The sequence below is a fragment of the Colias philodice genome, chromosome 11, assembly GCF_061535455.1.
Source record: "Colias philodice isolate Cphi_HAF_F1 chromosome 11, ilColPhil1 Martin Lab GWU primary, whole genome shotgun sequence".
NCBI classification, from domain to species: Eukaryota; Metazoa; Arthropoda; class Insecta; order Lepidoptera; family Pieridae; genus Colias; species Colias philodice.
In genome coordinates, this window is record NC_143096.1 from 4,335,867 (window position 1) to 4,363,844 (window position 27,978).

A 27,978-nucleotide genomic window follows, 5' to 3' on the forward strand; every position below is an offset into this window, starting at 1 on the left:
AACTACAATCAATAAAAACAAAAAGACTCAATATGAAATTAATCAACCTAATAAAATAAGTTTTGCGTTAACTCCTTGACCTCGAACAACCTTTATTCAGCTGTCAGCAAATTATTTAGTTTATGCCCAATTGAACTAACGAACATTTATGAGAGCTGCACTCGACGACGACCGATTATTGAAAAATTCCACTATTGAAATATGAATAGGTACCGGTGTTCTCAGGACAAGTATATTTTTTCGTAATGTTTTTTTTTAATTCCAATAAGGACATCTGAAATAACTTAAGTATGTACTGGAAAGAAACAATAGGTAGGAAGGTACGTATATATGTATATCTCAAATTAACAATATAACTGACTATTTTGTGGCTAACAAGTACATAGTGATTTTATAGATATAGGTAATAATGGTAATCTTAAAAATAATGTTGCAATTTCACCAAGTTTTCAAACACAATAAACATTAGTGATATACAGGCTGACGTAATTACGTGTGTTACTAATCCAGTTATCATGATGAAATACTATGAACAATAGTGTTATTATTAGAATTAATATTCAAACAAATCAATTAATCTCATGAAGTCATCTCTAGTGTATGAATAACGTTAATTATCGTTCAGTCGTTAACGAAAGCAGTGTTAAGAAGTTATAATTACTCCGAAAGTACGTACACAATTGCTTGTATTGATACCATTATAATGATTATTATATAATATCAAAAATTTCTCTTTCTGATTAGAATATCTATATATAACTGACAAGAACAACTTCCGGACCACAGTTCCGATAGTGAAGTGCTGTGAAAATGTTTTTATTAGTAAGTTTTTGAGTTAATACGGACTATTATCAAATTACAATGCGTATGAAGATTGTACTACTTACTAGATAAACATTTATATTGTCTAATTAATGACTTTCAACTCTATGTTTCAGATAATCAGTGTATGGATCATAATTCCAGTGAATTCCGAAACATTTGAAGCTATTTCATACCAAAGTTACAACAGATATGACGTGCCTTTATCTTACGCATTCAAATCAGTTCATAAACATGGAGTTCCGAAGCGAAACATCAATAACATACAATACGCACCGTTGGTTTTAAAGCCCAAAGATGAATTTAGAGATACAGACACGGATACGGTAGAAGACAATTACGAAGTTACTAATAGGTATGACAATGTTCGAAGTAAATTGGAGCCCCATGGTTCTCAAGAAAGGATGAACAACAAACAACAGCAAATACCTGCCTTCGTGCCTGGATACAACTATCAGTTGAAATCACCAAGAGTTATAGAAGATGAAAGAATATATAGCGAAAATAATTATAATGTGAGTTAATTTGCTTATTCTTATAGGTACCAACTTTTCAGGCATAATATAACTTCAATTCCATTTTAAAAATAATACATGCAACGCCATGCAAACTTACAATTTCATTTTTATGTCTATAATACTAATACCAATTTCTACTAGCTTTCTATCAAGAAATATAAATTTCTTAGCTATGGCACAATAATTTTCTTATTAATTTCTAGGATAACAATGACCCAGAACATCTTCTGAATTATAAGAAATCAGAAACAGAACAAAGTGGTCGCACGCCTTTACCACTATTTGGAAATTCTAATAATAATTTCCCTGTAGCAGTGAATGTGGCACAAGAAATCAAACATGTACCTCATAACAATCAAGTTTATAGCAATGGAAACGGGTAAACTATGTTCTTTTTAATTTCTTATTATAGACACTTGTTTATTTAAGAGAACAAGAGGAATGCTACTGTTTTAAAACAGTGTGCGATATCACTAAACAGGGTGCAATCGTTAAGTGTGCACAAGCGATTATTCCGTAACTATTGCAGATATCAAAAAACTTTAAACTGATATCGAATGTACTTAACCTAATGAGTAAAATGGCCATCATAAATTTTTAAAAATAAAACGAGAAATATCCAAAAATGCTACATTAAACGCTCCCATACATTTTGTATTCATAGCAGATTTTCGAAGTGACGTCCTCATTGTGCAATACAATGAGGAGCTCTATTTAGAGTTTCAAAATGAATTTCCCTTCAAATTTGCGAAGTAATTTAAGCCTAAAACCAAAAAAGAAAGAAAAAGCTAAAATCTTTCATATTAAATGTACATGGAATATTCATTCATATCTCATACTAAATGTATGGGAGGGTTTCAAGGTAATTTATTAGATATTTCTCGTTTTATTTTTAAAATTTATTATGGCCATTTTATTCATAAGGTTATGTACTTTCGATATCAGTATAAAGTTTTTTGATATCTGTAATAGTTACGGAATAATCGCCTGTGCACACTTAACGATTACACCCTGTATAAGAATCCCACTACTATGTGATTCTTACATCGAGCTGTAGAACCAGATAATATATGTACATATTAAATTCTAAGCTTAAAAAAGTACCCAAAATAACCAGTTAAATTTTTATACTATTTACAGGAACATAAGGACTCTTCCAACATTGGAAAATGACAATATTCAGCCCTATATGCTGGTTAAGACACCGCGCCTCCATCTGAACGTAGCTCGCGCGTATCGCTTTATTCAAGGCCCTCATAAGGCGCCAGCCAAACTAAATGATTTTAAACTGCAAAATTTATCATCTCAAAACAAAATGAGTGATCGGAAAACATATTTGCAACCAGTCCCAAACAAGCATGTTCATCTTTTACATCGGGTCAAGTAAATAACATAAAATAATGTAATTAGAATGTAAGATAAATTATCATTTTTTAATAAAACAGAGAATTTAATACGTGTTGTTTGACTTCACCCATCAATAATTTATGTGACTTTCATGATTCATCTAAGACGTGCATTAAACCATGCTGATTTCTTCGAAAGATTGGGAAATGTATTCGCCACATGTACCCCAGGGCAAGGTCTATCACATAGAACTATGAGCCATTAGCTCATATATAATGATGCTTGAAACGTACCGAAATCATTCTTTGTGTGATCACAGTCAAGATACATTCAATATGTTCTCCAAAGTAAGTCAATCTAATAGTTATTTTTTTTAGCTAAGTTAAAACATTCTACATAATGTAGAAGATATTAATAAGAATTCAATTTTTTTCAGTTAATAGCTCTCTGCGCATTCGCCGCCGTGGCCTCGGCTGGGCTAGTGCCCGCTGGCGTGCACTACTCCTCAGCTGCAGCCGTCTCCTCCCAGAGCATCGTCCGGCACGACCAGCCCCAGGCTAAGCTGGCCTACGCCGCTCCCGTCGCCAAGCTCGCCGTCGCCGCTCCCGCTGTGTACCACGCCGCTCCCGCCTCCGTGTACCACGCCGCCCCCGCTGCCGTGTACCAAGCCGCTCCCGCCCAAGTATACCACGCTGCCCCCGCCCCCGTCGCCTACCACGCCGCTCCCGTGCACTACGCCGCCCCCGTCGCTAAGGTCCTTGCTCAACCCGAGGAGTTCGTGAGTAACATTCTTATAGATTAACAAAATTTACAATTGATAAATATCGATCACATGATCTCAACTTATTCTCTGTATTTCAGTCTCACCCCAAATACGATTTCTCCTACGCCGTGTCCGACCCCCACACCGGTGACGACAAACAACAGCAGGAGAGCCGCGACGGCGATGTCGTGAAGGGCTCCTACTCGTTCCATGAAGCCGACGGCTCCATCAGGACCGTGGAGTACTCCGCCGACGACCACAATGGCTTCAATGCGGTCGTGCACAACAGCGCTCCCACCGCGGCCCCCGTCGTCTACAAGCAAGCTGTCGCTCCAGTCGTCTACAAGCAAGCGGCTGCTCCCGTCTACACCCATGCCGCTCCCGTCTACGCGCACGCCGCTCCCGCTCACCAATACTACCACTAAATGATAATTTAACAAAAACAAAAAATGTTGATTAATTATTTATTGTAATATAAAGTACAAATATACTTACTGTCGTTTTACTTTTAATTGTTTTTAAATAACACAATGTGAAATATTATTGATTATTTTTCCGACCCAAATATCGACCAATAGAATTGCACCATTCGACGTCACGTGGTACAACCTACATGGTATTATACTGATAATTTTTTGAAAATTTTCTCTGGTCGTTGACGTCAAACTGACAGGTTGAATTCAATAATTGTGAAATTATTGGCCGACATTTGGGACGGAAAAATAATCTCCCGAATACCACACGAGCTTCAAAATTATCTGGCATTTCCCTCAAGGTTCCCTGCAAACAAATAAAGTCGTCAAGTTTTTCAGGAAAAATCACTCGCGCTTCGCGCTCGTGATTTTTTAACCTTGACTAAAAACATGACTCCTTCATTTGTTTGCAACGAACCTATCGGAAAATACCCGATAATTTTGAAGCTCTTGTGGTATTATAAGTGATAATTATTATTATCCTTCTTCTATTTTGGAGAGATTGATATTGTAATTTATTCATAATGACGAATTGCGACAACACGAGTTCAAATGTAGATCAACCTTCAGATAATCGAACTTAATAATTGATGCTAGACAGATTGCTTCATAGATTCGCAAACAAGTCTCAATAGACTAGAGGTCTAAATCGAAAAGATACATATAATTTATACGCTGTATAATATGAAAAAACTGACTTACAAACTTTGAATAATTTTAAAGAACTTGTACTCACCTCCAAAATTCCTATTTTTGGATATAATGCATCTACTACCCGTTCGCTTCGAGTTGGCCGTCGATGACCGTTACAAAATGACGTCACAGGCACATCAACTGGTACCGTCGACAAAAAAAATAATAACACTCCGAAAAATAAAATAACAAAAACAGTTCGTATAATTACTTATTACAGCGATTTCCTCGCTAATAGCAGTAAAAAACTATATACAACTTAGCAATAATAATCAAACTTAACAAAACGATCAAATAACATAACCAAAAACAACGGGAGCGATATTAGTGACGGTCGGGCGCACGTGATAGCTTTGCTGACGGTACTAACAGGGTCTGTCTAGGAGTGCGGTGCGGTGAAGCGGGAAGGGTGGGAGCGGCCAACTCGAAGCGAACGGGTAGTAAGTTATTATATATACCTAATTAAAATAAATTATGTATCACAAGCAAATCACATTTACATAATCAACAGGGTAAACTACAACACGCATATTATCTTAAATCAAATATACATCATCAATGGTCAAGTAAAATTGTTATATTCTTTTTTAATTTGCTCAATTACTTCCAACCACGTGCTACAAATCTAATCTGATGGCCTATATGATACAGAAAGTATATATGTATTTACAAAAGAATTTCTAATACCGTTGTCCCCATTTCAATACACGCAGGCATCGAAAGAAATTTTAACGTAGGTACATCGTACAGCTTTCGATCTTCCTGCGGGCGTGTCAGTCTTGCGTCCTGTAATAGCAACATGAAATAGTAGTACATACGTAGATACTTCACTTGCATTTGTGTGCAAACCCGTATGGGTAGGTAGTTGTATAACTACCTATAGTTGTATGGTTTGTCTAAATCTAGATTGGCAACTGCGGCTGAAATTCCGTCAGGAGGAATATAGGTTAACTTTGAAAAAAAAATAAAAAAATACCAAACTGCACTTAATTTGTGTTCTTTATAAGATTTTATTTATCCAAGTGAAAAATTGGCAAGGTTTCAATTGTTACATTTATATATTTATTTATTTACGTAAATTTCTCCAATCACTCAGGTAGGATATTCAAATATCAGGATAGTAGTAGTAGTACATATTCGTTTTATACTAATAGAAGTGCAAAATTAAAAATAATTTTGGTGCGTTCATGATATCTAGACTACAACAAAACGCTACGAATTCAGCAACCCCGCTTTTTGGCTAAAAACAGATAAGCTAGAGATCTTGATACCTACCAAAAAAAAAAAACAAATTATATCCGAATATATATATTTTATTCCGCTAAAATAAATGTACACCTTTTTACTTTTATCCTCTTTCGCAAGGGAACATAATTATGCTGAATATCGGGATGAAATGAATCCAATATTGAATAAAAAAGTAATAACCCATACCATACCAAGAAAACAATACCCAAATTACCAAGATTTATAATATTGTAAGTACATTATCTGTTAGACAGGTGCCAGGTACTCAGGTACCCAGAGAGCGAGCAGCCTCGCGAAACAAATGCATCGAGAAGCAGCTCGGTCAATGTGGATAAATAACTATAAAAAGATGAATGCCAAAACTATTGAAGGCTGCTCGCTATGTGATGGTCTGTGCAATAGTTTTGGCATACATCTTTTTACTTGTTTCAGGCAGCATATTAATAGTTAAAAAATAAGAATAACTTAAAACTACGGCAAATTTTTAGAGCGACGTACCAAAATTTTGTTCTAAATATACAGAACATTTTTCAACCTATATTTTTATCGAATGTTGCTATTTATGTTTGTGTTTGCAAAAAATGCATTTTGACGACAACAACTAATTTTATTTTATTTTCACATTAACTAAATATTCAATTTAGTGAATTTTATTTTAATAACAAAACTACCTTTTCACTGGTTGTTAATTATTTGTAATGAAGAGTTTTTTCTAAATAATTAATGTTTTGATTTTTACAATTTCAAACTTCCCTCTGCTTAAGATTGAAATAGAAAGCAAACAACTTTTTCTACAATTAGTAACTTGTTAAATTGAATTATTTTAGTGAAATATTATTTATTTCATTCTATAGAAGATTATGAATACAATATCCAAAAAATATGAAAGTAAATTAAGACACTAAATGACATAGGTTACAAGAGAGTAAGTACCCTGCGGCAAGGTTTTTTAGACTGATAAACTACAGACCGTACAGCTAGTATAAAACGAGCTACCTAATCCGAAATAATACATTCTGACAACTAAATAGACACATTCAACATGTTCTCTAAAGTAAGTACCTACAATAAAAATAAGTTGCAGAAAAACATGCATATTACAATATCTTTAAAACTTATATATATAAATGTAAGTAGATAAAAATACTAAAATAATAAATATTTTCAGTTGGTAGCTCTGTGCGCATTCGCCGCCGTGGCCTCAGCTGGGCTAGTGCCTGCTAGAGTGCACTACTCCTCAGCTGCAGCCGTCTCATCCCAGAACATCGTCCGCCACGACCAGCCCCAGGCCTACGCCGGTCCCGCTGTATACCACGCCGCGCCCGCTGCCGTGTACCAAGCCGCTCCCGCCCAAGTGTACCACGCTGCCCCCGCCCCCGTCGCCTACCACGCCGCTCCCGTGCACTACGCCGCCCCCGTCGCTAAGGTCCTCGCTCAACCCGAGGAGTTTGTGAGTATCCCAATCATAGACATTCACACAATTTGCAAGTGCCAAAATATATCGATCACACGATCTTATCGCGTTTTTTGCATTCCAGGCTCACCCCAAATACGACTTCTCCTACGCCGTGTCTGACCCCCACACCGGTGATGACAAGCAACAGCAGGAGAGCCGCGACGGCGATGTCGTGAAGGGCTCCTACTCGTTCCATGAAGCCGATGGCTCTATCAGGACCGTGGAGTACACCGCTGACGACCACAACGGCTTCAACGCGGTCGTGCACAACAGCGCTCCCACCGCCGCCCCCGTCGTGTACAAGCAAGCTGTCGCTCCAGTCGTCTACAAGGAAGCGGCCGCTCCCGTCTACACCCACGCCGCTCCCGTCTACGCGCACGCCGCCCCTGCCCACCAATATTACCACTAAAATGTGACCAAATAATCGTTGATTAATTCTTATTTATTGTAATATAATGATTATAAAATCGAAATATGTCTTTGCTAAAAATTCCTTCTTACTCCTATAAGATGACATGACTTACTGATTCTAATAGTTAACAAATTATTTTATATTAAAAAAAGAAAATAATGCATGTTTATACATTACTTACAGAGATCATAATTTCGAAAAGCTCATTAGCTAGTTACTCTCAACTGAATTGTAACGAAAGCATTGTAAGGCTAACGCAATATATCCTGCTCGTAAAAGTTATAAAGACAATCTTTAAATAGGAATTGTCTTGAATCTAGATTGTTCTAGAAACCATAAAAATACAATTTCCATAGTTATTATAGTTGGGTCAAATAACAATAACAATATAACAATAATTTTATTTCCAAAATATAATGATAGGTACATAGAAATTAAGAAACCTTGCTCTCATACTAGGATTCCCTGTGTCGTGGGAACAAGTTTCTTCCAGTTGTACATTTTGTTCCTTATGTTAGAGAAAACTCTATTACATAAAAAAAATCGCAAAAAAAATTACAAAATAAAATGATCTGTCAAGTAGCACTTATTATAAAAGTTAATTAATATTTACATATATTTTTTTTTTTTAGTAAAAAGTTAACTTAACAATATCTTTAAATATAATAATTAACTGGATTTAAATTTGACTAACTTTTCTAATTTTATGTTGCAGTTTCAAATCATTTGTGTAGCTGTATAGATTTCACAAATCAAGAATCTACAATCTACATGTTATCATTAAATGATAATAATCAGCGCCTGCGCCGGGGAATGAAAGGCTTTTAAAAAAAGTTTAGTTACTTATTGTTTTAGGTAGGTTTTATTTTTTACATACACAATAAGTAAACTCTGGGTCAAAAAAGTTTTCTGTCTTCGAGCGTAATAGCGTTACATAAGATAACATTTTTTGAGGGTTTACGAAACTGACTTGCAGTTTAAAACACTGGTTGTTGTTATAAAAAAATGGTTATTAGTATATTTATTAAGGGCCCTTAGTAGGTGAAAACGAAAAAATGGACTGTTTTCTATGAGCTATAATTGAAAATATTGAAGTTTTTTCGCACTGAATTACAGAACGTATGTGTTATGGGATGACTGTTTCCAAAACACGATTGGAAAAATTTTGCTCGATAAAAAAAAATCCTGAAGTTACCTCTAAAATATCATATAAAAATTCTCATTACAACTGTATTTTACGATAATAATTCGTATAAAATCACAAATACATAGGTATATTTACCTTCTCGATTTCGTGACTGTTTTAGATTTAGAAAATACTAAATATTTTCATTCACTTTTTGATAAAAATGTGAATGGCGCTTACGATTTTCAGTTTCGAGCACGTTGATTCCATACTAAACGCGCACCCCTTCACCGCTTACCGAATAGCTGAATTTTCGCTGACCGCCTAACCCCCCTTAACTATTTTTGTTGATTAATTTAATTAGTATGTTATGAATTACCAGTGAAATTCATGTTTATTTTATTAAACTCAATAAATGCTATTTAAAATGCCAAATCTAAAGAACAATCTGAATCTCGAACAAAATGCTACCATTTTTCAGATTCTCAATTTTGCAGATCGATCTGACAAAATATATCTAATAAGATATTATACTAGGACTAGATCATGATAATGATTCTATCGTTCTTAAAAACAAACCGAAAATTAGGATTCTGAATTCAAGCCGCATAGGTAATATGATTATTTGAAGCGATACATTTATTTGAAGTGAAAACGCACGCACCGGTAATCAGAATCTAAATTCAGATTCTTGTCAAGACGGCTTTACAGTTAATTACTTGGTTCTGTTGACGCTATAATATTATAAGGAAAATTATGTATTTAATCTTCAAGACGATTCCCATTATAATATTATCTAGTTTACTAGAATGCTAAGCATATATTATATTATACGATTATGTATATTATATTATTATTGTGCATTATGTCATTGTATAACGTGATAATTGTGATTATACATGATACATGAATAAAATAACACAATGAATAGAAATGAATTGTTACAAATTTACTGTTATAATTTGTACCAATAAAATGCGTTAATTTGTACTTAATAGTATATTTCAATAAATAGGATTTCATCAATGCATCATTTAGTGGTAGTATTGGTGAGCGGGGGCGGCGTGCGCGTAGACGGGAGCGACAGCTTGCTTGTAGACGACTGGAGCAACAGCTTGCTTGTAGACGACGGGGGCGGCGGTGGGAGCGCTGTTGTGTACGACCGCGTTGAAGCCGTTGTGGTCGTCAGCGGAGTACTCCACAGTCCTGATGGAGCCATCGGCTTCGTGGAACGAGTAGGAGCCCTTCACGACATCGCCGTCGCGGCTCTCTTGTTGTTGCTTGTCATCACCGGTGTGGGGGTCGGAAACGGCGTAGGAGAAGTCGTATTTGGGGTGAGCCTGGAATGCAAAAAACGCGATAAGATCGTGTGATCGATATATTTTGGCACTTGCAAATTGTGTGAATGTCTATGATTGGGATACTCACAAACTCCTCGGGTTGAGCGAGGACCTTAGCGACGGGGGCGGCGTAGTGCACGGGAGCGGCGTGGTAGGCGACGGGGGCGAGGGCAGCGTGGTACACTTGGGCGGGAGCGGCTTGGTACACGGCAGCAGGCGCGGCGTGGTATACAGCGGGACCGGCGTAGGCCTGGGGCTGGTCGTGGCGGACGATGTTCTGGGAGGAGACGGCCGCAGCTGAGGAGTAGTGCACTCCAGCGGGCACTAGCCCAGCTGAGGCCACCGCTGCGAATGCGCACAGAGCTACCAACTGAAAATAAAATTAATACATGTATATTTTTATTTCGCGAATGAATATTTAAGAATTTTTTTTATAGATATTGGCAAGCAACTAATAACTTTTTGGCGTTGGCATTAACATTTACTATCCACACTTACTTTAGAGAGCATGTTGATTATATCTGTTTAGGTGTCAGAATGCATTATTTCAAATTAAGTAGCCAGTTTTATACTTGCTTACTGATCCACAGTTCACTAGTGCGTCATGCAAAACCTTGCTCCGGGCTACGGTCGTGTAACCTATGCCATTCATAAAATTACTTTCATGAGTATATTTTCTTTCACGCACATTATTCAAAACTTATTTTATAGTTTTAACTTTTAAGTAGGTACTATGTGTTCCAATGTTAAATTAGTTACTTTACTTAATGAGTTTTAAAAACTATTTAACAGCATGAAATAATGTAAGTTTAAAAAAAATTAATTTGGCAATTTTTTATAAAAATCTATTCAGTCATGTTATAATGATTTTACGATGTATTTATAAAAAGGAAAATAAAATCCGCGAAAAAAGTCATTGTATAGAAATCAATTTTATTTTTGTTCATCACCTACGCTCAAATGATGTTGAAATTTCAATCAATTAAGTATGATTTCTCCAGAACATTTTCATTTATTTATTTTTTTTCTTTTTTATAATTTAATGTTCATCAGTTCGTTCTTATAAATTCAGAATTTAATAAATTAAATGAAAATGTTCTTTAAAAAAATTAAATAGGTATCTCTGGTAATGTAAAATTGGTCGTTTCATACTTAGCACGACTAGTGTTATACGTTAGTAGAGACACGGCCTTTATCAAAGTATTTAATTTCAAAAAATGTCCATATTATTTATTTTCACACAATAATTTTAAATTATCCTTGAAGTTTTAAGTGATATAACGAAGACTGAAAGACACTCCTAAATTAGTGAACTCGATAGCTTTGAATAGTGAAAAACAATTAATAGTAATTTTTAGGCAAAATATAAGTCGATCCACAAATGCAATGTTTGTGACACTCAACGGCTAATAAGTGCAGTCGGAGTAAACTTTCTTTTGTTTTCTTTATTAAAACGAAATATTGTACAGTAGATAAGCGTCCCTGTTATTCCTTTTTCCTGTCGGCTGCTCACTGACACTGCTGCTCAACTCATTCGTAAAAATCCAGTTATATCAATATAGCTATTTTTGTTTATGTTGTTTAATTACAATAATTGGAATTGATCCCTCAAAGAAAATTATTAAATCTATTATAGGTACATTTTATATTTAATACAACGGTACACGTTGGTTTCTTTGCAAAAGCAATTCGTAAGAGTGGGTGAAGATAAAGCATAACGTTATTTTTGTCCAACAACAATACGATAAAAAGGCAAACAAGCACAAAAGTCAACATCTACAATAATTCTTTGGATGCACCCGTCGCGTTGGTGGCCTAGTTAGCTAGGACCTTACTATATCCATTATAAAATATTGTATGTGAGAGCTAAATCCATCCCGTCGAACACAAGAATTCCTCTACGAATTTGAACTGAACTTAACATTTTTTTTACTAAATTCTCATTACCATTATAATTAATTATTTTATGTATAATGGAAACATCATAAAGAGTAAATATGAAATTCATAATTTTTCGGCATTTTGACAATTTTTTTTAAATATTATCATCATTCCTTGTCTCTACACTCAACAATAATTTTCGTTCATTTATATACAACTAGCTTTCCTCCCGCAGCTTCGCCCGCGCAGTCAAAAGAAAAACCTGCATTGTTCCCGTTCCCGTGGGATTTCCGGGATAAAACCTATCCTATTTCCCGGGGTAAAAAGTAGCCTATGTCCTTTCTCGGGTATCAAAATATCTCTATACCAAATTTCATGCAAATTGGTTCAGTAGTTTCAGTATTTCAATCTAGTCTATAAAAAAACCATTATTTTATATGGAATTTACTGTATTTCGAAATATTGTGTTGAGTTTCTTAATTTCCGTCGACTGACATTATAAACGGATATTCATAGAAGGTGATAAACTGAAACAAATTTGAATATTGATTACAAATATAAAAAACTAGCTTTCCACCCGCGGCTTCGCCCGCGCAGTTCCCGTTCCTGGGGGATTTCCGGGATAAAACCTATCCTATGTCCCAGGGTAAAAAGTAGATGTCCTTTCTCGGGTATCAAAATATCTCTATACCAAATTTCATGCAAATTGGTTCGGTAGTTAGGGCGTGATTGAGTAACAGACAGACAGACAGAGTTACTTTCGCATTTATAATATTAATATGGAAAAATATGGATTATACAAAACAGGTAAGTAATAATAATTATGTTCTGCAATTAAGTATTTGACACACATTTGACATCAATACAAAACAATCTATTATAGCGGAATTTTTACCTTATACAGGGTGGCCCGTTTATAGTGGTCCAAAAATTTTTTTCAGCTTGAAAGCATCATGAGTAATAATTTAAAACAAACTTTAGTTAAGCGAAAACTTATGGTTTAGAAATTATGATTTTTTTTTATAAATAATCCGGAGTTTCAATATTTTTGACACAAAACCACTCTGTTATGAAAACTACTGCACCGAATTGAATGAAATTTGGTATAGGTAGGTATAGCGCAATAACCTACCTATCGCACTATAGGCTCATCTTGTGTAAATAATTAGACTGCATTTTTTTATTTTAACTTTTTCTGTAGTTTTTTGAATTTCTCGGCAGAATATGGATTTTTCGAAAAAATCCTGTGAAAAAAAAATGTACCACCAAGGTTTTGCTGGTACTGCTAAAAACTACCTTAACATAGGGTTATTCTTGACACAAAAAATCATAGTTGTCCTTCGATTGTAACATCTTCAAAAACAACATCATGTACACATTAAAATCGAAAAATTACGAAATTTACCATAATTTAATTTTAATTTTTGATTAAAGAACCATTTATTGCTATAAAAGTCATTACAAATCAGTATTCACATGGCTATAAAACTTAAAATGAATGAAATAAAATTTTAACCTGCCAGCCAAAATAACTTAACTTTATTCTAAAGTCAATTTATTGAGTTTTTTTTTGTTGTTTAGTTTTTATGATTAAATCTTAATAAAAGGTTTGGAGAATTAATAAAACAACATAAATATTAATTAACATATTGTTTATTTTTTACAAAAGGTTTTTGGACCACTATAAACGGGCCACCCTGTATAAGGTAAAAATTCCGCTATAATAGATTGTTTTGTATTGATGTCAAATGTGTGTCAAATACTTAATTGCAGAACATAATTATTATTACTTACCTGTTTTGTATAATCCATATTTTTCCATATTAATATTATAAATGCGAAAGTAACTCTGTCTGTCTGTCTGTTACTCAATCACGCCTAAACTACCGAACCAATTTTCATGAAATTTGGTATGAAGATAATTTGATACCCGATAAAGGACATAGGCTACTTTTTATCCCGGGAAAATGACGCAATCCCGGAAATCCCACGGGAACGGGAACTATGCGGGTTTTTCTTTGACTGCGCGGGCGAAGCCGCGGGCGGAAACCTAGTCTTAAATAAAAGATGTATTATGTGCTTAATTGTATATTTCAATAAATAAATAATCAACAATCATATTTTGATAAGCTAATGCAGAGACATGTGGAAATTATTTAATGGTAGTATTGATGAGTGGGAGCGGCGTGCGCGTAGACGGGAGAGGCCGCTTGCTTGTAGACGACAGGAGCGACAGCTTGCTTGTAGACAACGGGAGCGACAGCTTGCTTGTATACGACGGGGGTGGCGGTGGCAGCACTGTTGTGCACGACCGCGTTGAAGCCGTTGTGGTCGTCAGCGGTGTACTCCACGGTCCTGATGGAGCCGTCAGCTTCGTGGAACGAGTAGGAGCCCTTCACGACATCGCCATCGCGGCTCTCCTGCTGTTGCTTGTCGTCACCGGTGTGGGGGTCGGACACAGCGTAGGAGAAGTCGTATTTAGGGTGCGCCTACAATATAGAAAATGCGATAAGATCGTGTGTTCGAAATATTTTGTCAATTGCAAATTATGTGAATGTGTGTGCATGGAATACTCACGAACTCCTCGGGCTGAGCGACGACCTTAGCGACGGGGGCGGCGTAGTGCACGGGAGCGGCGTGGTAGGCGACGGGGGCGGGGGCAGCGTGGTACACTTGGGCGGGAGCGGCTTGGTACACAGCAGCGGGCGCGGCGTGATACACGGAGGCGGGGGCGGCGTGATACACAGCGGGAGCGGCGAGCTTAGCGACGGGAGCGGCGTAGGCCTGGGGCTGGTCGTGGCGAACGATGCTCTGGGAGGAGACGGCCGCTGCAGAAGAGTAGTGCCCTTGGGCAGGTAAAAGTCCAGCGGATGAAACCGCTACGAAAGCACAAAGAACAACGACCTGTAACAGAAAAAATAACCAAATATAAATACACTCTTAACAAATTGAATTACTCAAAAAGACGAATATATTTTAAAAATCCTACTTTGGAAAACATGTTGATAGAGATGAACTATTCAATTGATGAATGATGTATGGGATACACTTGGCACCGGTTTTATAGTCCAAAATTCGATTGAGATTACTTCAGATGTCAAGTAGTGGAAGTTGTCTAACGAGATTAAAACGCTCTGACCTTGCTCTAGGTCGCCATAGGTTCGCGAACTGGTACATTCACTAATTTATTTAAGGAATGATTACAACATGGAGCTATTGAGATATGTCATAGTGGGCGTCAAATGAATTAGTTGCAATGGTAAAAAATTGTATAGATGTAAACCTTAGATGTAAACATTGATCACACACATAATAGTTAATTATTTAAAAGTATAATGTTTTAAATAAATACATCCCAAAACACTTTAAGATAAATGATATAATAAATAGCAGTAATCAATCAAAAGAAACTCTTTTTTTTTCATTTTTATAATTTGACTGATGACAATTTATAGATATGTTTCACTACCTAAACCTGAATCACTGAACCGATTTTGATAAAATTTGGAACAGAGTTTTTGTCAAACAAAACTTCAAACGAGTTAAAATAGCAAATGGTAATGTGTATCACTTTTATAAATTCATTTAAAAAAATTAATACAGATACAATATTTTGAATATTATTAAAGCAGGCTATTATATAAATTACACGCTGTAATGACCCTTGCAAATTATAATAATTAAGGTTTCAGTCACATAAATCATTACGATTCCATAATATATCTGAGAGAATGTCAACGAAAGTAGTAAGTGCCAAAGATTAGTTGCGATTGCCCGGGGCAAGGTTGTGCTTCGTGATAACGATATGACATGGAACTCGTATATATAATGAAACCGTGAACGCAGAAAAAACATTCTGCATACTATACAGATACAAACAACATGTTCTCCAAAGTATGTTTTACAAACAACATTAATTTATTTCATTTCTTTTAAGTTTGTTTATTACTATTTCTTTTTGAATGAAGAGAAAGTAAATACATAATAATTAATTCTGTAACTTTCAGCTGGTAGCTCTCTGCGCATTCGTGGCCGTGGCCTCAGCTGGCCTTGTGCCTGCTCCAGTGCACTACTCTTCTGCTGCGGCTGTCTCCTCCCAGAGCATCGTCCGCCACGACCAGCCTCAGGCCTACGCCGCTCCCGTCGCCAAGCTCGCCGCTCCCGCTGTGTACCACGCCGCCCCCGCCTCCGTGTACCACGCCGCGCCCGCTGCCGTGTACCAAGCCGCTCCCGCCCAAGTGTACCACGCTGCCCCCGCCCCCGTCGCCTACCACGCCGCTCCCGTGCACTACGCCGCCCCCGTCGCTAAGGTCCTCGCTCAACCCGAGGAATTCGTGAGTATCCCATACACACACATTCACACAATTTGCAAGTGCAAAAATATATCGATCATACGATCTTATCGCGTTTTCTGCATTCTAGGCTCACCCCAAATACGACTTCTCCTACGCCGTGTCCGACCCCCACACCGGTGACGACAAGCAACAGCAGGAGAGCCGCGACGGCGATGTTGTGAAGGGCTCCTACTCGTTCCACGAAGCTGACGGCTCCATCAGGACCGTAGAATACACCGCCGACGACCACAACGGCTTCAACGCGGTCGTGCACAACAGCGCTCCCACCGCCGCCCCCGTCGTGTACAAGCAAGCTGTCGCTCCCGTTGTCTACAAGCAAGCTGCCGCTCCCGTCTACACCCACGGCGCTCCCGTCTACGCGCACGCCGCTCCCTCTCACCAATACTACCACTAAAGAATTCGAAGTGATGCTCACCAAATGATTGTTATATAGTTATTTATTAATAAAATAAATTTTATCAATTGATTACTATGCGTTTTATAAGCTTTATAACAATTATCCTTATCCTAAAACTCCAAAGTTTTACAATTGAAGTAGACACCTTCGCGAACCCTCTTACAGCTCTGCTTTTTGCTAGTAAAGTAGATAGAAGGTGAAAGAAATCGCATTGATTCAATGTTGACAAGATCATCCTAATTGCAAACCTCTTTTCAAAAATAATAAACATACTACGGATAGCAATCATGATGCTAATTTTTATGCATACCATTACTGCAATGATTATAGTAAGTTTTATAGCATCCACTGTGTCATTTGGAAATCGCAAGACAATCAGTTCTACGATAAGAACTTATTTATATAATTTAAGTTCGCACTAGAACAAAGTCACGTTTTGTGGCTTTCTTTAATACAGCATCGCATTTTGTCATAGATAATATGTACCTACTGTATGTATATTGTCGCACTATGTATTGTATGATTTTTGTTTTATAATTATAAATCCGCGACGGGAAATTAAAATACCTACCATTTTGATAAAAAGTTAAAACCTATACAGCATCCAAGACATAAATAAAAAAACAAATCGAACAGATGTGAAAACAATTTTATTCAGTTCTCCTCTAGCAAAAAATAAAATTAACAACGAAAACTTTACACATTTAAATCACTTCCATCATTTTTGTGAGGTTTCAAACTTAATATTAATATAATAATATCTACAGAAGCATTAAACTTGTTTTTAACAAAAATCTATAATTTTTATAGATTACAAAGTTACGATACTTGAACGACGTAACTACTTAGTTTTTAAGAAAAAAATGAAAAGAACTCAGCAGCGTTTTTTTAACTGCACAGTTGCACACTGACATACTTGTAAAATTTTATCTTCACAATAATAAGGAGCAGTCATATCTAAGGAGCAGGACATAAAAGTGCTAAGTTAACATTATACATTAAATAACTGTACCTACAAAAAAAGATTTATATTATTTTATTGTTATGTTATGTTATATCTTTAGCAATTCATACACGTTTTGTTTTGTAAGGGTGCACAGAATGCGTGACGACGGGAGCGGCGGCGTGCGCTTGCTTGTAGACAACGGGGGCGGCGGTGGGAGCACTGTTGTGCACGACCGCGTTGAAGCCGTTGTGGTCGTCAGCGGTGTACTCCACGGTCCTGATGGAGCCGTCGGCTTCGTGGAACGAGTAGGAGCCCTTTACGACATCACCGTTACGATATTCTCGTTGTTGTTTATTGTCACCAGTATGGTCATCAGCTACGGAGTACGTATACTCATATTTAGGGTAAACCTACAACAAAATAGTAAATAAGTCATTCGAGGAAAATTCCCAAGCCAGTTTTTCATTTATATGTGTGTTTAATTACATATCACTTTATTTTTTTTCCTACAGACATCGAAAAACAATAAACTTTACTCACAGTTTCCTGTGGAGTTGCGTAATTAGCTCTGGATCCGCGGTACATAGAAACAGTACTATACGCCTGAGGCACATCATGTCGCACAACCGTCTGAGAGGATATTGCTGAAGATGCACAACTTGCAACTACGCCGCTAAAGAACAACACCTAGGAACACAAACATAACAAGAAAATTTTAAAGTTGCATTCATATTAATTTTAAATTACTTTATAAACCTATAATATGACCTAATTTCTTTTGGTTATTAACTTACGTGAACGAACATGATTCAAAAATATTAATGGTTTATCACAATCGCAAATATATTGCTTTATAGTCCCTTTCTATTCAGTAAAAGTAGGGGAAATGTTGAATGAAATAATCATCACCAAATTCTATGACTCAGCATATTTATTTTATCAAAGCCCAATATCTTCAAAGATACGAATGTCTTACTTTTTCTCTTTAAACAAAGGATGATGTATAAAAAGAACATTTTATTAGTAACCAGATGACCTAGTGAACTTCAAATCGCTAATACCTATTTGGTTGTATTTTTGTCTACTCTTAGAATATGAATTTATTACTGTCCTAATAAATGCATACCTATTCTAAGAGGATTAATAATTATTATTAGGCTAGTAATAAATTCATATTCTTAGATTGTTATGTTTTTTTTTTGATGCAAATTATTTAATGATTTCGGTAATTGATTTATGTTGTTCGTCATAATACGTAAACATATTACATATAGGCACAAAATTGAAAATATGTATTAAACAATTATTTTAAGGGCCTATTTCTGAACGTAATTTATATTTATATCGGCCTTTTTTATGTTTTCATACACTTAACACTGTGAATTAATTTGTTCGTTGTTATTAAAATGTTAAAACAAAATATAACTAAACAAAGTCAGATGTAAAAACACGTTGCATTCAGCTTTAAAATTATATTGTAGTCAAAGGAGGAGGTCTTTATCTAAACCAAATGGTAGGTACGTATAAAATTAGCACAATCTGTGATATGGTCTAGAAAATCATTTATGAAAGTAACGAAACTATACAAAAGGTTACAATTATTGTTTCATTGATAAGATCAAAAATATCCGATCCGCGTTATTCTCTACACAATCGTATAGACAAAGTTGGCTTGATAATTTTTTTGTGAATTTATATAATAGCGATTAGAAAAGTATAAAATACTTGGTGGTATTGGAGACAGCAGCAGTTAGTTCTTTCCTTTAGATTAATACGGTACATCTCAAACCTAACAAAATGTACCGTAAAGTAAGGAACCTTTAAATTCATAAAAAAATGGGAACTGTTTCTTGTATCCGTTAAAATATATTTCTTTACCGTAGCTGTTTTCTTTTTCAGATTCTTTGTGTCATAAGCCTTTTTGGTTTCGCTACAGCAGTTGTCATCGATCATACACAAGGACTCATCAAGGAGGCTTACCGGAATGCAGGCTATAATAATTATTGGCAGACAATTAAAGCTTACCATCCACCCTCGCCGCCAATGTTTCAAAAATATGATACTTATGTGAGTTGAAAATGTTAACCAGTTGAAATTTAATGAACAAAATAGTTTCTTGATACTTTTTCAAAAATTACTGAAGATTAAAAAAGCATCTAAACTAAATAAATTGTTCTTTGTGTATTGGAGCATTATACACAATATCCATAGTTCCAATTCTTTCCAATTTCTATTTGTAAAATTTATACAGACCATCTTAGTTTACTCACTAACAATTTATCTAATTTTAAGGCCTATCCAAAATACGAATTTGAATACGCTGTATCGGACAAAAACACCGGTGACCAAAAACATCATCACGAAGAAAGGGATGGACACAGAGTTCGCGGACAATATAGCCTTGTTGAAGCAGATGGCTCTTTAAGGGAAGTCCATTACAACGCAGATGACTTTTCAGGGTAAATTTTCTTACACAATATTGGCAACTACAAAGAAACTAAGCACCCCAGATGAACTGTTTATTCTTTTTTCCCTGATATATTATTATAATGTTACAAAACTTCTCTTTCAGCTTTAATGCCGTTGTAAGTAAAAGTTTCCTCAACCATGGAAACCAGGCTTACTCCGTTCATGGATACACGCGTCACTTCTCACCAATTGGAAATGGAATCAAAATAAATCACTTTTTCCCAAATCCAAATCACAAATTCCAAGATGCCTCGACACAAGAGAGCGAGATTAAAGATACTAAACCAGTTCAGGAATCAACACAAGAGCCAAACGTGCATGAAAATGAAGTTCAAAGTATATCAAATGAAGACAAAATTATTCACTTGGAGCCTGTAAAAGAAGAGGAAATTACGACCACTGAATCTCCCATTGTCAAAATGGAAGCAGTGGAAGGACCATATTTTAAAGTCGTGCCAACGATATCGATTAATCATGAAGAGATTGAAAAGCCTGCAGAGAACATAGTTGCTCTTCCAGTCACAGAGAAGTCTCCAGAAAGTGTGGAAGAACATAAGCCAGAAACAGTAACAAGTGCACAAGAACATATACACGACTCTGATGTAGCATCATCCTACTATCATTCCAAAGTCTACTATGTCGGCTTTTAATTAATTATTATATTTTTGTTTGTTACTTTTCCAATTAAGAGTTAGTCAAAATTGTTATTTAAATCCTATTATTGTTAAACATTAAAGTCGTTATATACAACACCATCTTTTATTTCGAAAGTACACTCGTATGAATGCAATCATTCTCGTTATGAATCGACATTATTTAACCTGATACTAAAGAACATTACTAGATGGCGCTTTGCAGAATTAATATTTTGCATTTATACGAAGATCATTAAAATAAAATGGTAGGACCGAATTTATCGAGCATGTAATTGTTATAAAGAATCTTTCAGTATGATTTAATAATTTTGTAATTCGATGATCGTAAAGAGCTATACAGGGTGTCCCACTGTTGGTATACTAATATAATCAAAGGAGCTTATAGTTTTGCATACGCTGAGTACGTAAAAAATACTTATAAAATTCCAGACGCAGTTTTTTTTTTCAAATAGATGAATTCTTAAAACTCTATGTGTACACCCCTAACAAGCTACCCGCCCAACTTTGATACCAGCACGTGACTTATCGTTTAAGATTATGTTTTCATAGACAAAATGCTCACATTAGCGAAGCGGTATATGCCGGCTGCGCGAAGCTAGAGAAGAAAACATGGATTTTCAGGAAAAAATTAGCAAACATTTTTTGATGTCATTTTGTTGTTTGAGTATTTTTTACGTGATCAGTGTATGCAAAACTACAAGTCCTTTCGCGCTTAGTATACCAATAGGGGGACACCCTGTATAATAAGTACTGAATAAATCAAGTTCTCACTTTGAATCAATATGAAACGCAATACATCTGAGATTAATTAGTAGTAGTAATTAAAATCGTAAATACGATTTTCAATATTCAAAGCGCTCTAAAGATAATATTAAGAAAAAATAAATAAAAAGACTTGCGACTACAAAACCCAAAAAAATATAGTTAAAAAAACCTAAAAAAAGTGGAAGAGGATAAAATATTTTATTTTTTTTTTTTATAACACTTTACTATGCTAGTTATACAAATTACTTAAAAACTAAAACTTATAGCTAAACTAGCACAGAGGGCGGCCTTATCACTAAAGAGTGATCTCTTCCATTATCTCTTCTATTATTCAAATTTCCAACCAACTTCTTTTAAAAATACGTTGCCTGTGGGTAGTAGCCAAATATGTAACACATAGTTAAATGTAACATGGCCATGTTACAATTATTTTGTAATGATACCTACTTATGATTTCGAAAAACATTATTTCTTAAAACAATTTTGTCCGAGATAATAACGACTTAACTAACTATGAAATTTTAAAATATAATTTTCGTTATATTTGGTGAAGCTATTTGTTAATGTTCACTGCTTCGCTCTTTTGTTATTATATGAACCTCCTTCTTGGTCCAGTGGTTTAGGCAAGTGTAAAACTGAGAGACGCTAGGTTTGATCCCCGATGTTGATAAAAAAAATTATCCTTTTGATACGGGTGCAAAAGGTTGTTCCCCTAATTACTCTACATTTTCTAGTGTTTGATTTTACGCGAGTATTATACATTTAGGAATTATACGGGGAGTCTCCCCGTGACCGCGCTCGCTGAAAAGTGTTCGAAACGTCAGGAAAATAATATCTACACTAATTTTATATAGAGGAACACTTTGTTTGTTTGTTTGTTTGTAATGAATAGGCTCATAAACTACTGGACCGATTTTGATGAAATTTGGCACAGATAATCTTTAGAGCCTGAGAAAGAACATGGCTACCTTTTATTGCGAAATATGTACCACGAGCGAAGTGCGTTTAAAATCCGTTAAAAAGTCTTTAATTTCTAAACTCTACCTAATATATGCTTTACTTCACAACATCCGGGTTCGCATAAAATTTATAAAAACTTTTTCCTGAAATTAAATGACAAAGAAAGCGTACTTATTTTTATTCTAAATCGTCAATTAAAAGCATAATTTACTTTCTTCTTTTTCATTTACATTTAAAATTAGATAGATCGAAGTGATCTACTTTGTATTCTTTATAAGAATATTACCTAACACATGCATCGAACTGCCAGTTTAATTATAATTTAACAATTATCTAGTTATGTAAGGTAAATTCTTTGGTACTAAAATTGAAGAATTTAGCTCTATGATATAATAATTAAAAGTAATTTTATCTTTTAAACAATCTATAGATAGAGCTCTAGATAAGTGGATTTGTATTATATAAATTAAATATGCGACGAATTCGAAACCCTGTTCTGGGAAAAAAATGTACACAATAAGCAGTATTACAAACTGAATATTTATTAAAATTGAGCGGTATGTACACACTTATTATAAAAAAAGTTTCGATTGGCAAAACATCATAAAATCAGATTGTATCTAAGTTACTTTGTGTTAACCTACACTTGGATTTGATTTTATTTTACATAATATTAGAAAGAGTACTTTTGCTTCGTAAAAACTTCAAGATAAATTAGGAGCTAAATATTCCATTTTATACGATAAAATTCAATAGATGTATAAATTACCTCGAATTTTATATAACCTCACTAAAACGTATCTAGTACTGTCACTTTTCAATTACAATTTCATTATTCTTAACAGTATCGAAGGTAACTATTATTAAGTTATTTTATGAACGATGTTTTTTTAAACTTGATAAATTCTTTCTAGTAACTAAAGGTTTATTCATAACTGTTTAGACATTTTTCTCTTATTTTAACGTTACCTGATAGGACAATGTTTGTGATTGAAACCTTTTTGCTAGAGAGTAGAGTGTATAGTTTCTATCTACATATACTTATACAATATTGTGATAAACTTGTCTTCATATACACTGCTAATAATTATAAAGGTACTTATTATCTTATAATTACTCTAATAACGTATGTAATATACATAAGATTTGTCTTCAACCTTCTTTATAGCACGAGCTTCGTTATTTTAGGGCAACAGTACATCCATTAAACGTCCTGAAAGTATTAATTTTATGAATAAGGGTAGGTCTTTCAACTGACCAATAAACAAGATCAACTATGGAGAGCTTTTTATTAGGTAAAGTATGTTTAACTCAAGTGCCTTGTGAGCACGTCGTAATGATATTCAACACTGGATTGCTCAACGTCTTACAATCTCCACTATCATATAACCGTTGTTATCTAAATCGTGTGTATCTAAACAATTTAATTGGTATTTCGTATGACCCTGAAGTGCATCGTTCAGAATTTACAAAATCTTAAATTCTGCTTGAAGTTTTGCGTTAGTTTCTAAGATTTTAACATTCAAATGTGATTAAATATTTTACTTTTCATAAACCTTTCTATCACACTTATTACTTTATAAATTTTTGACCCAATAACCAAAACCTATTCAGCATATGGGTTAGATAAAAATTTTGAAATGACATACGTATGCCTATCTTCTAATTAAAAATACTAATTTTTTTTTATGTAACTAGTTTTCCGCCCGCGGCTTCGCACACGTTTTCAAAGATAATTCCCATGTGAATAATATGTTTCATTGCCTTAAAAGCAGCTTTTGTCACCTTTTAGCCTCCTTACTCTCTCCAGACACGAAATCCTATATAAAAATCTTCATTGTGTCCCAAAAAATAACATTAAAACAACATTTTGCATTTATAACATGAGCAACAATAAGGTCAATGTGATTTTTGCGAAAATAACTAAGTACATATTTTCATTTATATTTGAATGTTATTAACAATAACGTAGAAATGAAATGAACGCATTCAACGATGCCCATCAAATCTCTGTTCAAATTTTCGTAATACATTGTCATAGTCTCAGTATAATCTCATAATCATAAACCATCAAAACATAAAAATTGTAAAAGTAAACATTAAAAAATAGTAAAATATGCATAAAGATGTAGATCGCATTGTGTTCGGTCAAGATACAATTTTACTACACATCGGACCCATATCAAATGTTGCAACTCGATATAGTGTGATTGGCAACGCAATTACTCTGATCCGATCGGATATCATCAGGAATAGACGCCCCACCACGTCGACACTTATGTTTTGTTTGTTATATAAAAAGACTGCAATTCAAAACGATAGCAGTCAACTCGAGGCATTAGTATCAAACAAAATGTTTACCAAAGTAAGCACCTTTCAAATTAGACCTTACGTGCATGTCGAGATTAATAGCGGTTCATGAAGTGTTAATTTTTTGTTGTTTAAAGATTGCAGTTCTCTGTGCGGTGGTGGCGGTGTCGAGCGCTGGTCTTTTGCACCACGCGCCTGCCGTGTCTTCCCAGAACATCATCCGTCACGACAACGTCCACGAAACACCAGTACACTATGAAGCGCACGCCGCCCCACAATACCACGCTGCCCAACAATACCACGCTGCCCAACAATACCACACTGCCCCAGTCCAGAATCAGGTGGTACACGCCGCCCCACAATACCACGCAGAGCCTGCTTACCACGCCGCTCCCGTCCACGCCGTCCCTGCTCATGAAGACCACTATGTTGATGAATACGTAAGGATAACAACATAACACGATTTTTTAATCGCAAAAATATTTTCACTACAAGACCAAAAATAAAAAGAGCAAAAAGAACTGCCTCTAACATATCCTAAATAAGGCGTAACGAACAACTTATTTTGCTGATACAAAACAATTATTTTTTAATAAAAATAAATACAGTTGAAGCTTATTCATATCATCGCTACCTATGTACCGTATAAAGCAAATACATTCCTTGTTTACATGATAAACTATGACTTATTACAGGCGCACCCTAAATACGGATACTCGTACTCCGTTGAGGACCCTCACACCGGCGACCACAAGTCCCAGCACGAGACCCGCGACGGTGATGTCGTAAAGGGTGAATACTCCCTCCTGCAGCCTGATGGCTCCTTCCGCAAGGTCACATACACCGCTGACCACCACAATGGGTAAGGAACAATCATATTATATTAAAATGTTAGTGTAGAATACCTTAAATTTATATAGTAACGTGATCATTTTCAATTCCCTATTAAAAACTCTTTGAATCTTCGTATAATTCATAACCGTAGAAATTGACTTAATTATTTACTTAGACGTTAAACTGATCAGTCTATTAAATAAATCGTCTTAATGCTTTACAAAATGATGATATAGAATATATTAAAAGTAATGAACCAATTTTACGAACACCATAAAAAAATGAAAAGCTACAGAAACATATTCGGTTCATAACTTCCCAGCATTTAAGTTAATTGTGAGTTATGGTTTCCTGATTTGTCTAAAAATATCAGAAACGTGTAATAATGAAAGTAGGAGAACCTAGGTGTATTATTAAGTGTTAGATATCTAGAGAACCACAACGTTCCACTTCTATGGTGTTGCTCAAGCGCGTTGCGAACATCGAAACTAATTTCGTAATTAGTTTTAATCCTATTTTATAACTGAAATCTTTTACTTGAATCGAAATCTTTAAAACTTAGAAACGTAAGAAATAAAGAAGATCATTGTATGCAAATAGCACTTTTCAGCATTATCTAAAATTAACAAATCTTTAATTCTAACTTGCTTATATAAAAAAAATGTTGTGTGGTTTTATGAAACCACGGTAAAAGTGAAACTTAGGCACAAAATTATCGTATTTGTACGATAATTATTATCGTACGGTTCGACCGTCACGCGACATGCGCTACACAGACCAAAAAGTTTGAGACGATATAATAAAAGTTTTACTTTAAAAACGAATTCCGCAACACATAGTTGCTGCCGTTGTAAACGATTTCACCATACACAGCAAATTACAAATAGGATCTACGCTTCATCATCTCATGGCAATCACATATTAAATTTTGTTTTGTCAACAGATTCAACGCCGTGGTACACAATTCGCCGCCGGTCATCCATCATCATTAGACCAACCTGTGATATTAGATTAGGAAATGTTAGCTTATACTTCGAATATTTCTTCTCTATCTTTGTATATTCTTCAATCTCTGACTTATAAATTGTTATGTTAACAGTATTAGTTCAAATTCTTAGCCTTCTTGTGTTGTTCTTCAATCTTGTTGTATGTTTCTTTATTTCACTGTGCAATTGATGATTGGTTGATTAGTACATAATATGAATAAATGTGATACCAAAAACTTGTGTTTTACTTATTTAAAACATTACCTATATCAACAACTAAACTGCCTCGTATTTTATATTAATTTACTTCTTAATGCATTTGTTATATTTTTAAGGAATATCCGCTATATTGTTTAATCAAAATGAAGATATTATATCATAAATAGAATTTTTCAAATTCCAGCTTTATATGAAAAAAATTAACAATTTCTTAAAAAATATTTTGTTTTATATTTTCATTTTAACGATTGCTTAAAATAATAAAGCCTGTAAGCCATATAAATTAGTAACGTAGTTATGATTTATTATGCTATTCCTTATTGATATATTGATTTATAGCTTTTCGTCAATATGTTTAAAACTTACACAGTAATATATCTACTCTCTAAAGTTCATTAATTACGGATATTTTAATTAATTATACAGCTACGATATAATAGGGAAATAAACTTATGTGCTACTTGTACCTAATGAATATTTACTATCTTGCTACTGCTTGCTTATCAATAAGATCTTCATAATTAAATGAGGATATTTTTGATGTTAAAGCTAAAATATTTTAAAGTTACTTTTGTAAAATATATTTGTGACGTGATTAGAATTACAAGAAATACATTATAACTTACCTACTGTGATAGATTTTCAGTGAACACTGATCGGTGGTCATTGTAAAAAACTAAAAGACTTTTGGATTGGGGTCATGAAACGGGCAATAACAGTAGGAACAGTGTAGATGGTATTTTCTTTTTAAAACAAGAGAACCTAAATAACAATTTGTTTTTTTTGTGTAAGTATATAATTTCTGTTTTTGCCAATACTTCAATTCTGGAAGAATATATATGCAGTTGTCTTGATTCCAAAAGTAATTTTTGACACAATATGATAAAAAATATATCCCCCGCAGACATGTAGAACTTACATATTCCAAGTATTTAAAAAATAAAAACGTCTTCATTTTAAAGAGAAAAGGTTACCATATCGTGCAATAAATGGGCAGACTAT

The 27,978-nt window shown here is 34.8% G+C and overlaps 9 protein-coding genes across 9 annotated transcripts in view; 5 read left to right on the forward strand and 4 right to left on the reverse strand.

Moving 5' to 3' along the window:
* Window positions 1-27,978, reverse strand: part of LOC149484467 (band 7 protein AAEL010189-like) — a 277,474-nt gene that overhangs the window by 223,621 nt on the left and 25,875 nt on the right. The window lies entirely within an intron of this gene.
* On the forward strand, window positions 791-2,789 carry LOC149484499 (uncharacterized). Its single transcript, XM_089700653.1, has 4 exons — window positions 791-822; window positions 939-1,337; window positions 1,544-1,719; window positions 2,481-2,789. The coding sequence occupies exons 1-4, from the start codon at window positions 811-813 to the stop codon at window positions 2,725-2,727; spliced, it is 834 nt and encodes a 277-aa protein (XP_089556779.1). The 5' UTR covers window positions 791-810; the 3' UTR covers window positions 2,728-2,789.
* LOC149484500 (uncharacterized) lies at window positions 2,995-3,955 on the forward strand. The gene is made up of 3 exons (XM_089700665.1): window positions 2,995-3,034; window positions 3,124-3,465; window positions 3,549-3,955. Exons 1-3 carry the CDS (start codon window positions 3,023-3,025, stop codon window positions 3,873-3,875), a joined length of 681 nt encoding a protein of 226 aa, XP_089556791.1. The 5' UTR covers window positions 2,995-3,022; the 3' UTR covers window positions 3,876-3,955.
* LOC149484501 (uncharacterized) lies at window positions 6,860-16,900 on the forward strand. Its single transcript, XM_089700887.1, has 10 exons — window positions 6,860-6,918; window positions 7,033-7,314; window positions 7,403-7,727; window positions 9,897-10,192; window positions 10,308-10,488; window positions 14,246-14,521; window positions 14,580-14,917; window positions 15,926-15,973; window positions 16,087-16,413; window positions 16,502-16,900. Exons 1-10 carry the CDS (start codon window positions 6,907-6,909, stop codon window positions 16,826-16,828), a joined length of 2,412 nt encoding a protein of 803 aa, XP_089557013.1. The 5' UTR covers window positions 6,860-6,906; the 3' UTR covers window positions 16,829-16,900.
* Window positions 9,843-10,739, reverse strand: LOC149484502 (cuticle protein-like). Its single transcript, XM_089700670.1, has 3 exons — window positions 10,697-10,739; window positions 10,287-10,568; window positions 9,843-10,198 (listed from the first exon to the last, which is right to left on the reverse strand). Exons 1-3 carry the CDS (start codon window positions 10,706-10,708, stop codon window positions 9,893-9,895), a joined length of 600 nt encoding a protein of 199 aa, XP_089556796.1. The 5' UTR covers window positions 10,709-10,739; the 3' UTR covers window positions 9,843-9,892.
* Window positions 14,152-15,150, reverse strand: LOC149484503 (uncharacterized). The gene is made up of 3 exons (XM_089700667.1): window positions 15,069-15,150; window positions 14,657-14,983; window positions 14,152-14,568 (listed from the first exon to the last, which is right to left on the reverse strand). Exons 1-3 carry the CDS (start codon window positions 15,078-15,080, stop codon window positions 14,236-14,238), a joined length of 672 nt encoding a protein of 223 aa, XP_089556793.1. The 5' UTR covers window positions 15,081-15,150; the 3' UTR covers window positions 14,152-14,235.
* Window positions 17,462-18,585, reverse strand: LOC149484504 (cuticle protein 18.6-like). The gene is made up of 3 exons (XM_089700682.1): window positions 18,572-18,585; window positions 18,318-18,464; window positions 17,462-18,187 (listed from the first exon to the last, which is right to left on the reverse strand). The coding sequence occupies exons 1-3, from the start codon at window positions 18,581-18,583 to the stop codon at window positions 17,900-17,902; spliced, it is 447 nt and encodes a 148-aa protein (XP_089556808.1). The 5' UTR covers window positions 18,584-18,585; the 3' UTR covers window positions 17,462-17,899.
* On the forward strand, window positions 19,531-20,996 carry LOC149484505 (uncharacterized). The gene is made up of 4 exons (XM_089700651.1): window positions 19,531-19,586; window positions 19,677-19,844; window positions 20,070-20,236; window positions 20,350-20,996. Exons 1-4 carry the CDS (start codon window positions 19,575-19,577, stop codon window positions 20,894-20,896), a joined length of 894 nt encoding a protein of 297 aa, XP_089556777.1. The 5' UTR covers window positions 19,531-19,574; the 3' UTR covers window positions 20,897-20,996.
* On the forward strand, window positions 24,904-26,993 carry LOC149484506 (uncharacterized). The gene is made up of 4 exons (XM_089700669.1): window positions 24,904-24,992; window positions 25,075-25,377; window positions 25,633-25,799; window positions 26,715-26,993. Exons 1-4 carry the CDS (start codon window positions 24,906-24,908, stop codon window positions 26,761-26,763), a joined length of 606 nt encoding a protein of 201 aa, XP_089556795.1. The 5' UTR covers window positions 24,904-24,905; the 3' UTR covers window positions 26,764-26,993.

Excerpts from the sequence above, each read along its gene's own strand:
- LOC149484499 (XM_089700653.1), top strand. Across the intron at positions 1,338-1,543 it reads ATAGCGAAAATAATTATAAT|GATAACAATGACCCAGAACA; the intron begins GTGAGTTAATTT and ends ATTAATTTCTAG. Across the intron at positions 1,720-2,480 it reads GTTTATAGCAATGGAAACGG|GAACATAAGGACTCTTCCAA; the intron begins GTAAACTATGTT and ends TACTATTTACAG.
- LOC149484505 (XM_089700651.1), top strand. Across the intron at positions 19,845-20,069 it reads TTCAAAAATATGATACTTAT|GCCTATCCAAAATACGAATT; the intron begins GTGAGTTGAAAA and ends TCTAATTTTAAG. Across the intron at positions 20,237-20,349 it reads AACGCAGATGACTTTTCAGG|CTTTAATGCCGTTGTAAGTA; the intron begins GTAAATTTTCTT and ends CTTCTCTTTCAG.
- LOC149484502 (XM_089700670.1), bottom strand. Across the intron at positions 10,199-10,286 it reads TCGCTCAACCCGAGGAGTTT|GCTCACCCCAAATACGACTT; the intron begins GTGAGTATCCCA and ends TTTGCATTCCAG.
- LOC149484504 (XM_089700682.1), bottom strand. Across the intron at positions 18,188-18,317 it reads ACGCAACTCCACAGGAAACT|GTTTACCCTAAATATGAGTA; the intron begins GTGAGTAAAGTT and ends ATTTTGTTGTAG.
- LOC149484503 (XM_089700667.1), bottom strand. Across the intron at positions 14,569-14,656 it reads TCGCTCAGCCCGAGGAGTTC|GCGCACCCTAAATACGACTT; the intron begins GTGAGTATTCCA and ends TCTATATTGTAG.
- LOC149484506 (XM_089700669.1), top strand. The coding sequence starts at position 24,906 with ATGTTTTGTTTGTTATATAAAAAGACTGCAATTCAAAACGATAGCAGT. Across the intron at positions 25,378-25,632 it reads ACCACTATGTTGATGAATAC|GCGCACCCTAAATACGGATA; the intron begins GTAAGGATAACA and ends GACTTATTACAG. Across the intron at positions 25,800-26,714 it reads ACCGCTGACCACCACAATGG|ATTCAACGCCGTGGTACACA; the intron begins GTAAGGAACAAT and ends TTTTGTCAACAG.
- LOC149484500 (XM_089700665.1), top strand. Across the intron at positions 3,466-3,548 it reads TTGCTCAACCCGAGGAGTTC|TCTCACCCCAAATACGATTT; the intron begins GTGAGTAACATT and ends TCTGTATTTCAG.
- LOC149484501 (XM_089700887.1), top strand. Across the intron at positions 14,918-15,925 it reads GAGACGGCCGCTGCAGAAGA|AAAAAACATTCTGCATACTA; the intron begins GTAGTGCCCTTG and ends CCGTGAACGCAG. Across the intron at positions 15,974-16,086 it reads CAAACAACATGTTCTCCAAA|CTGGTAGCTCTCTGCGCATT; the intron begins GTATGTTTTACA and ends TGTAACTTTCAG.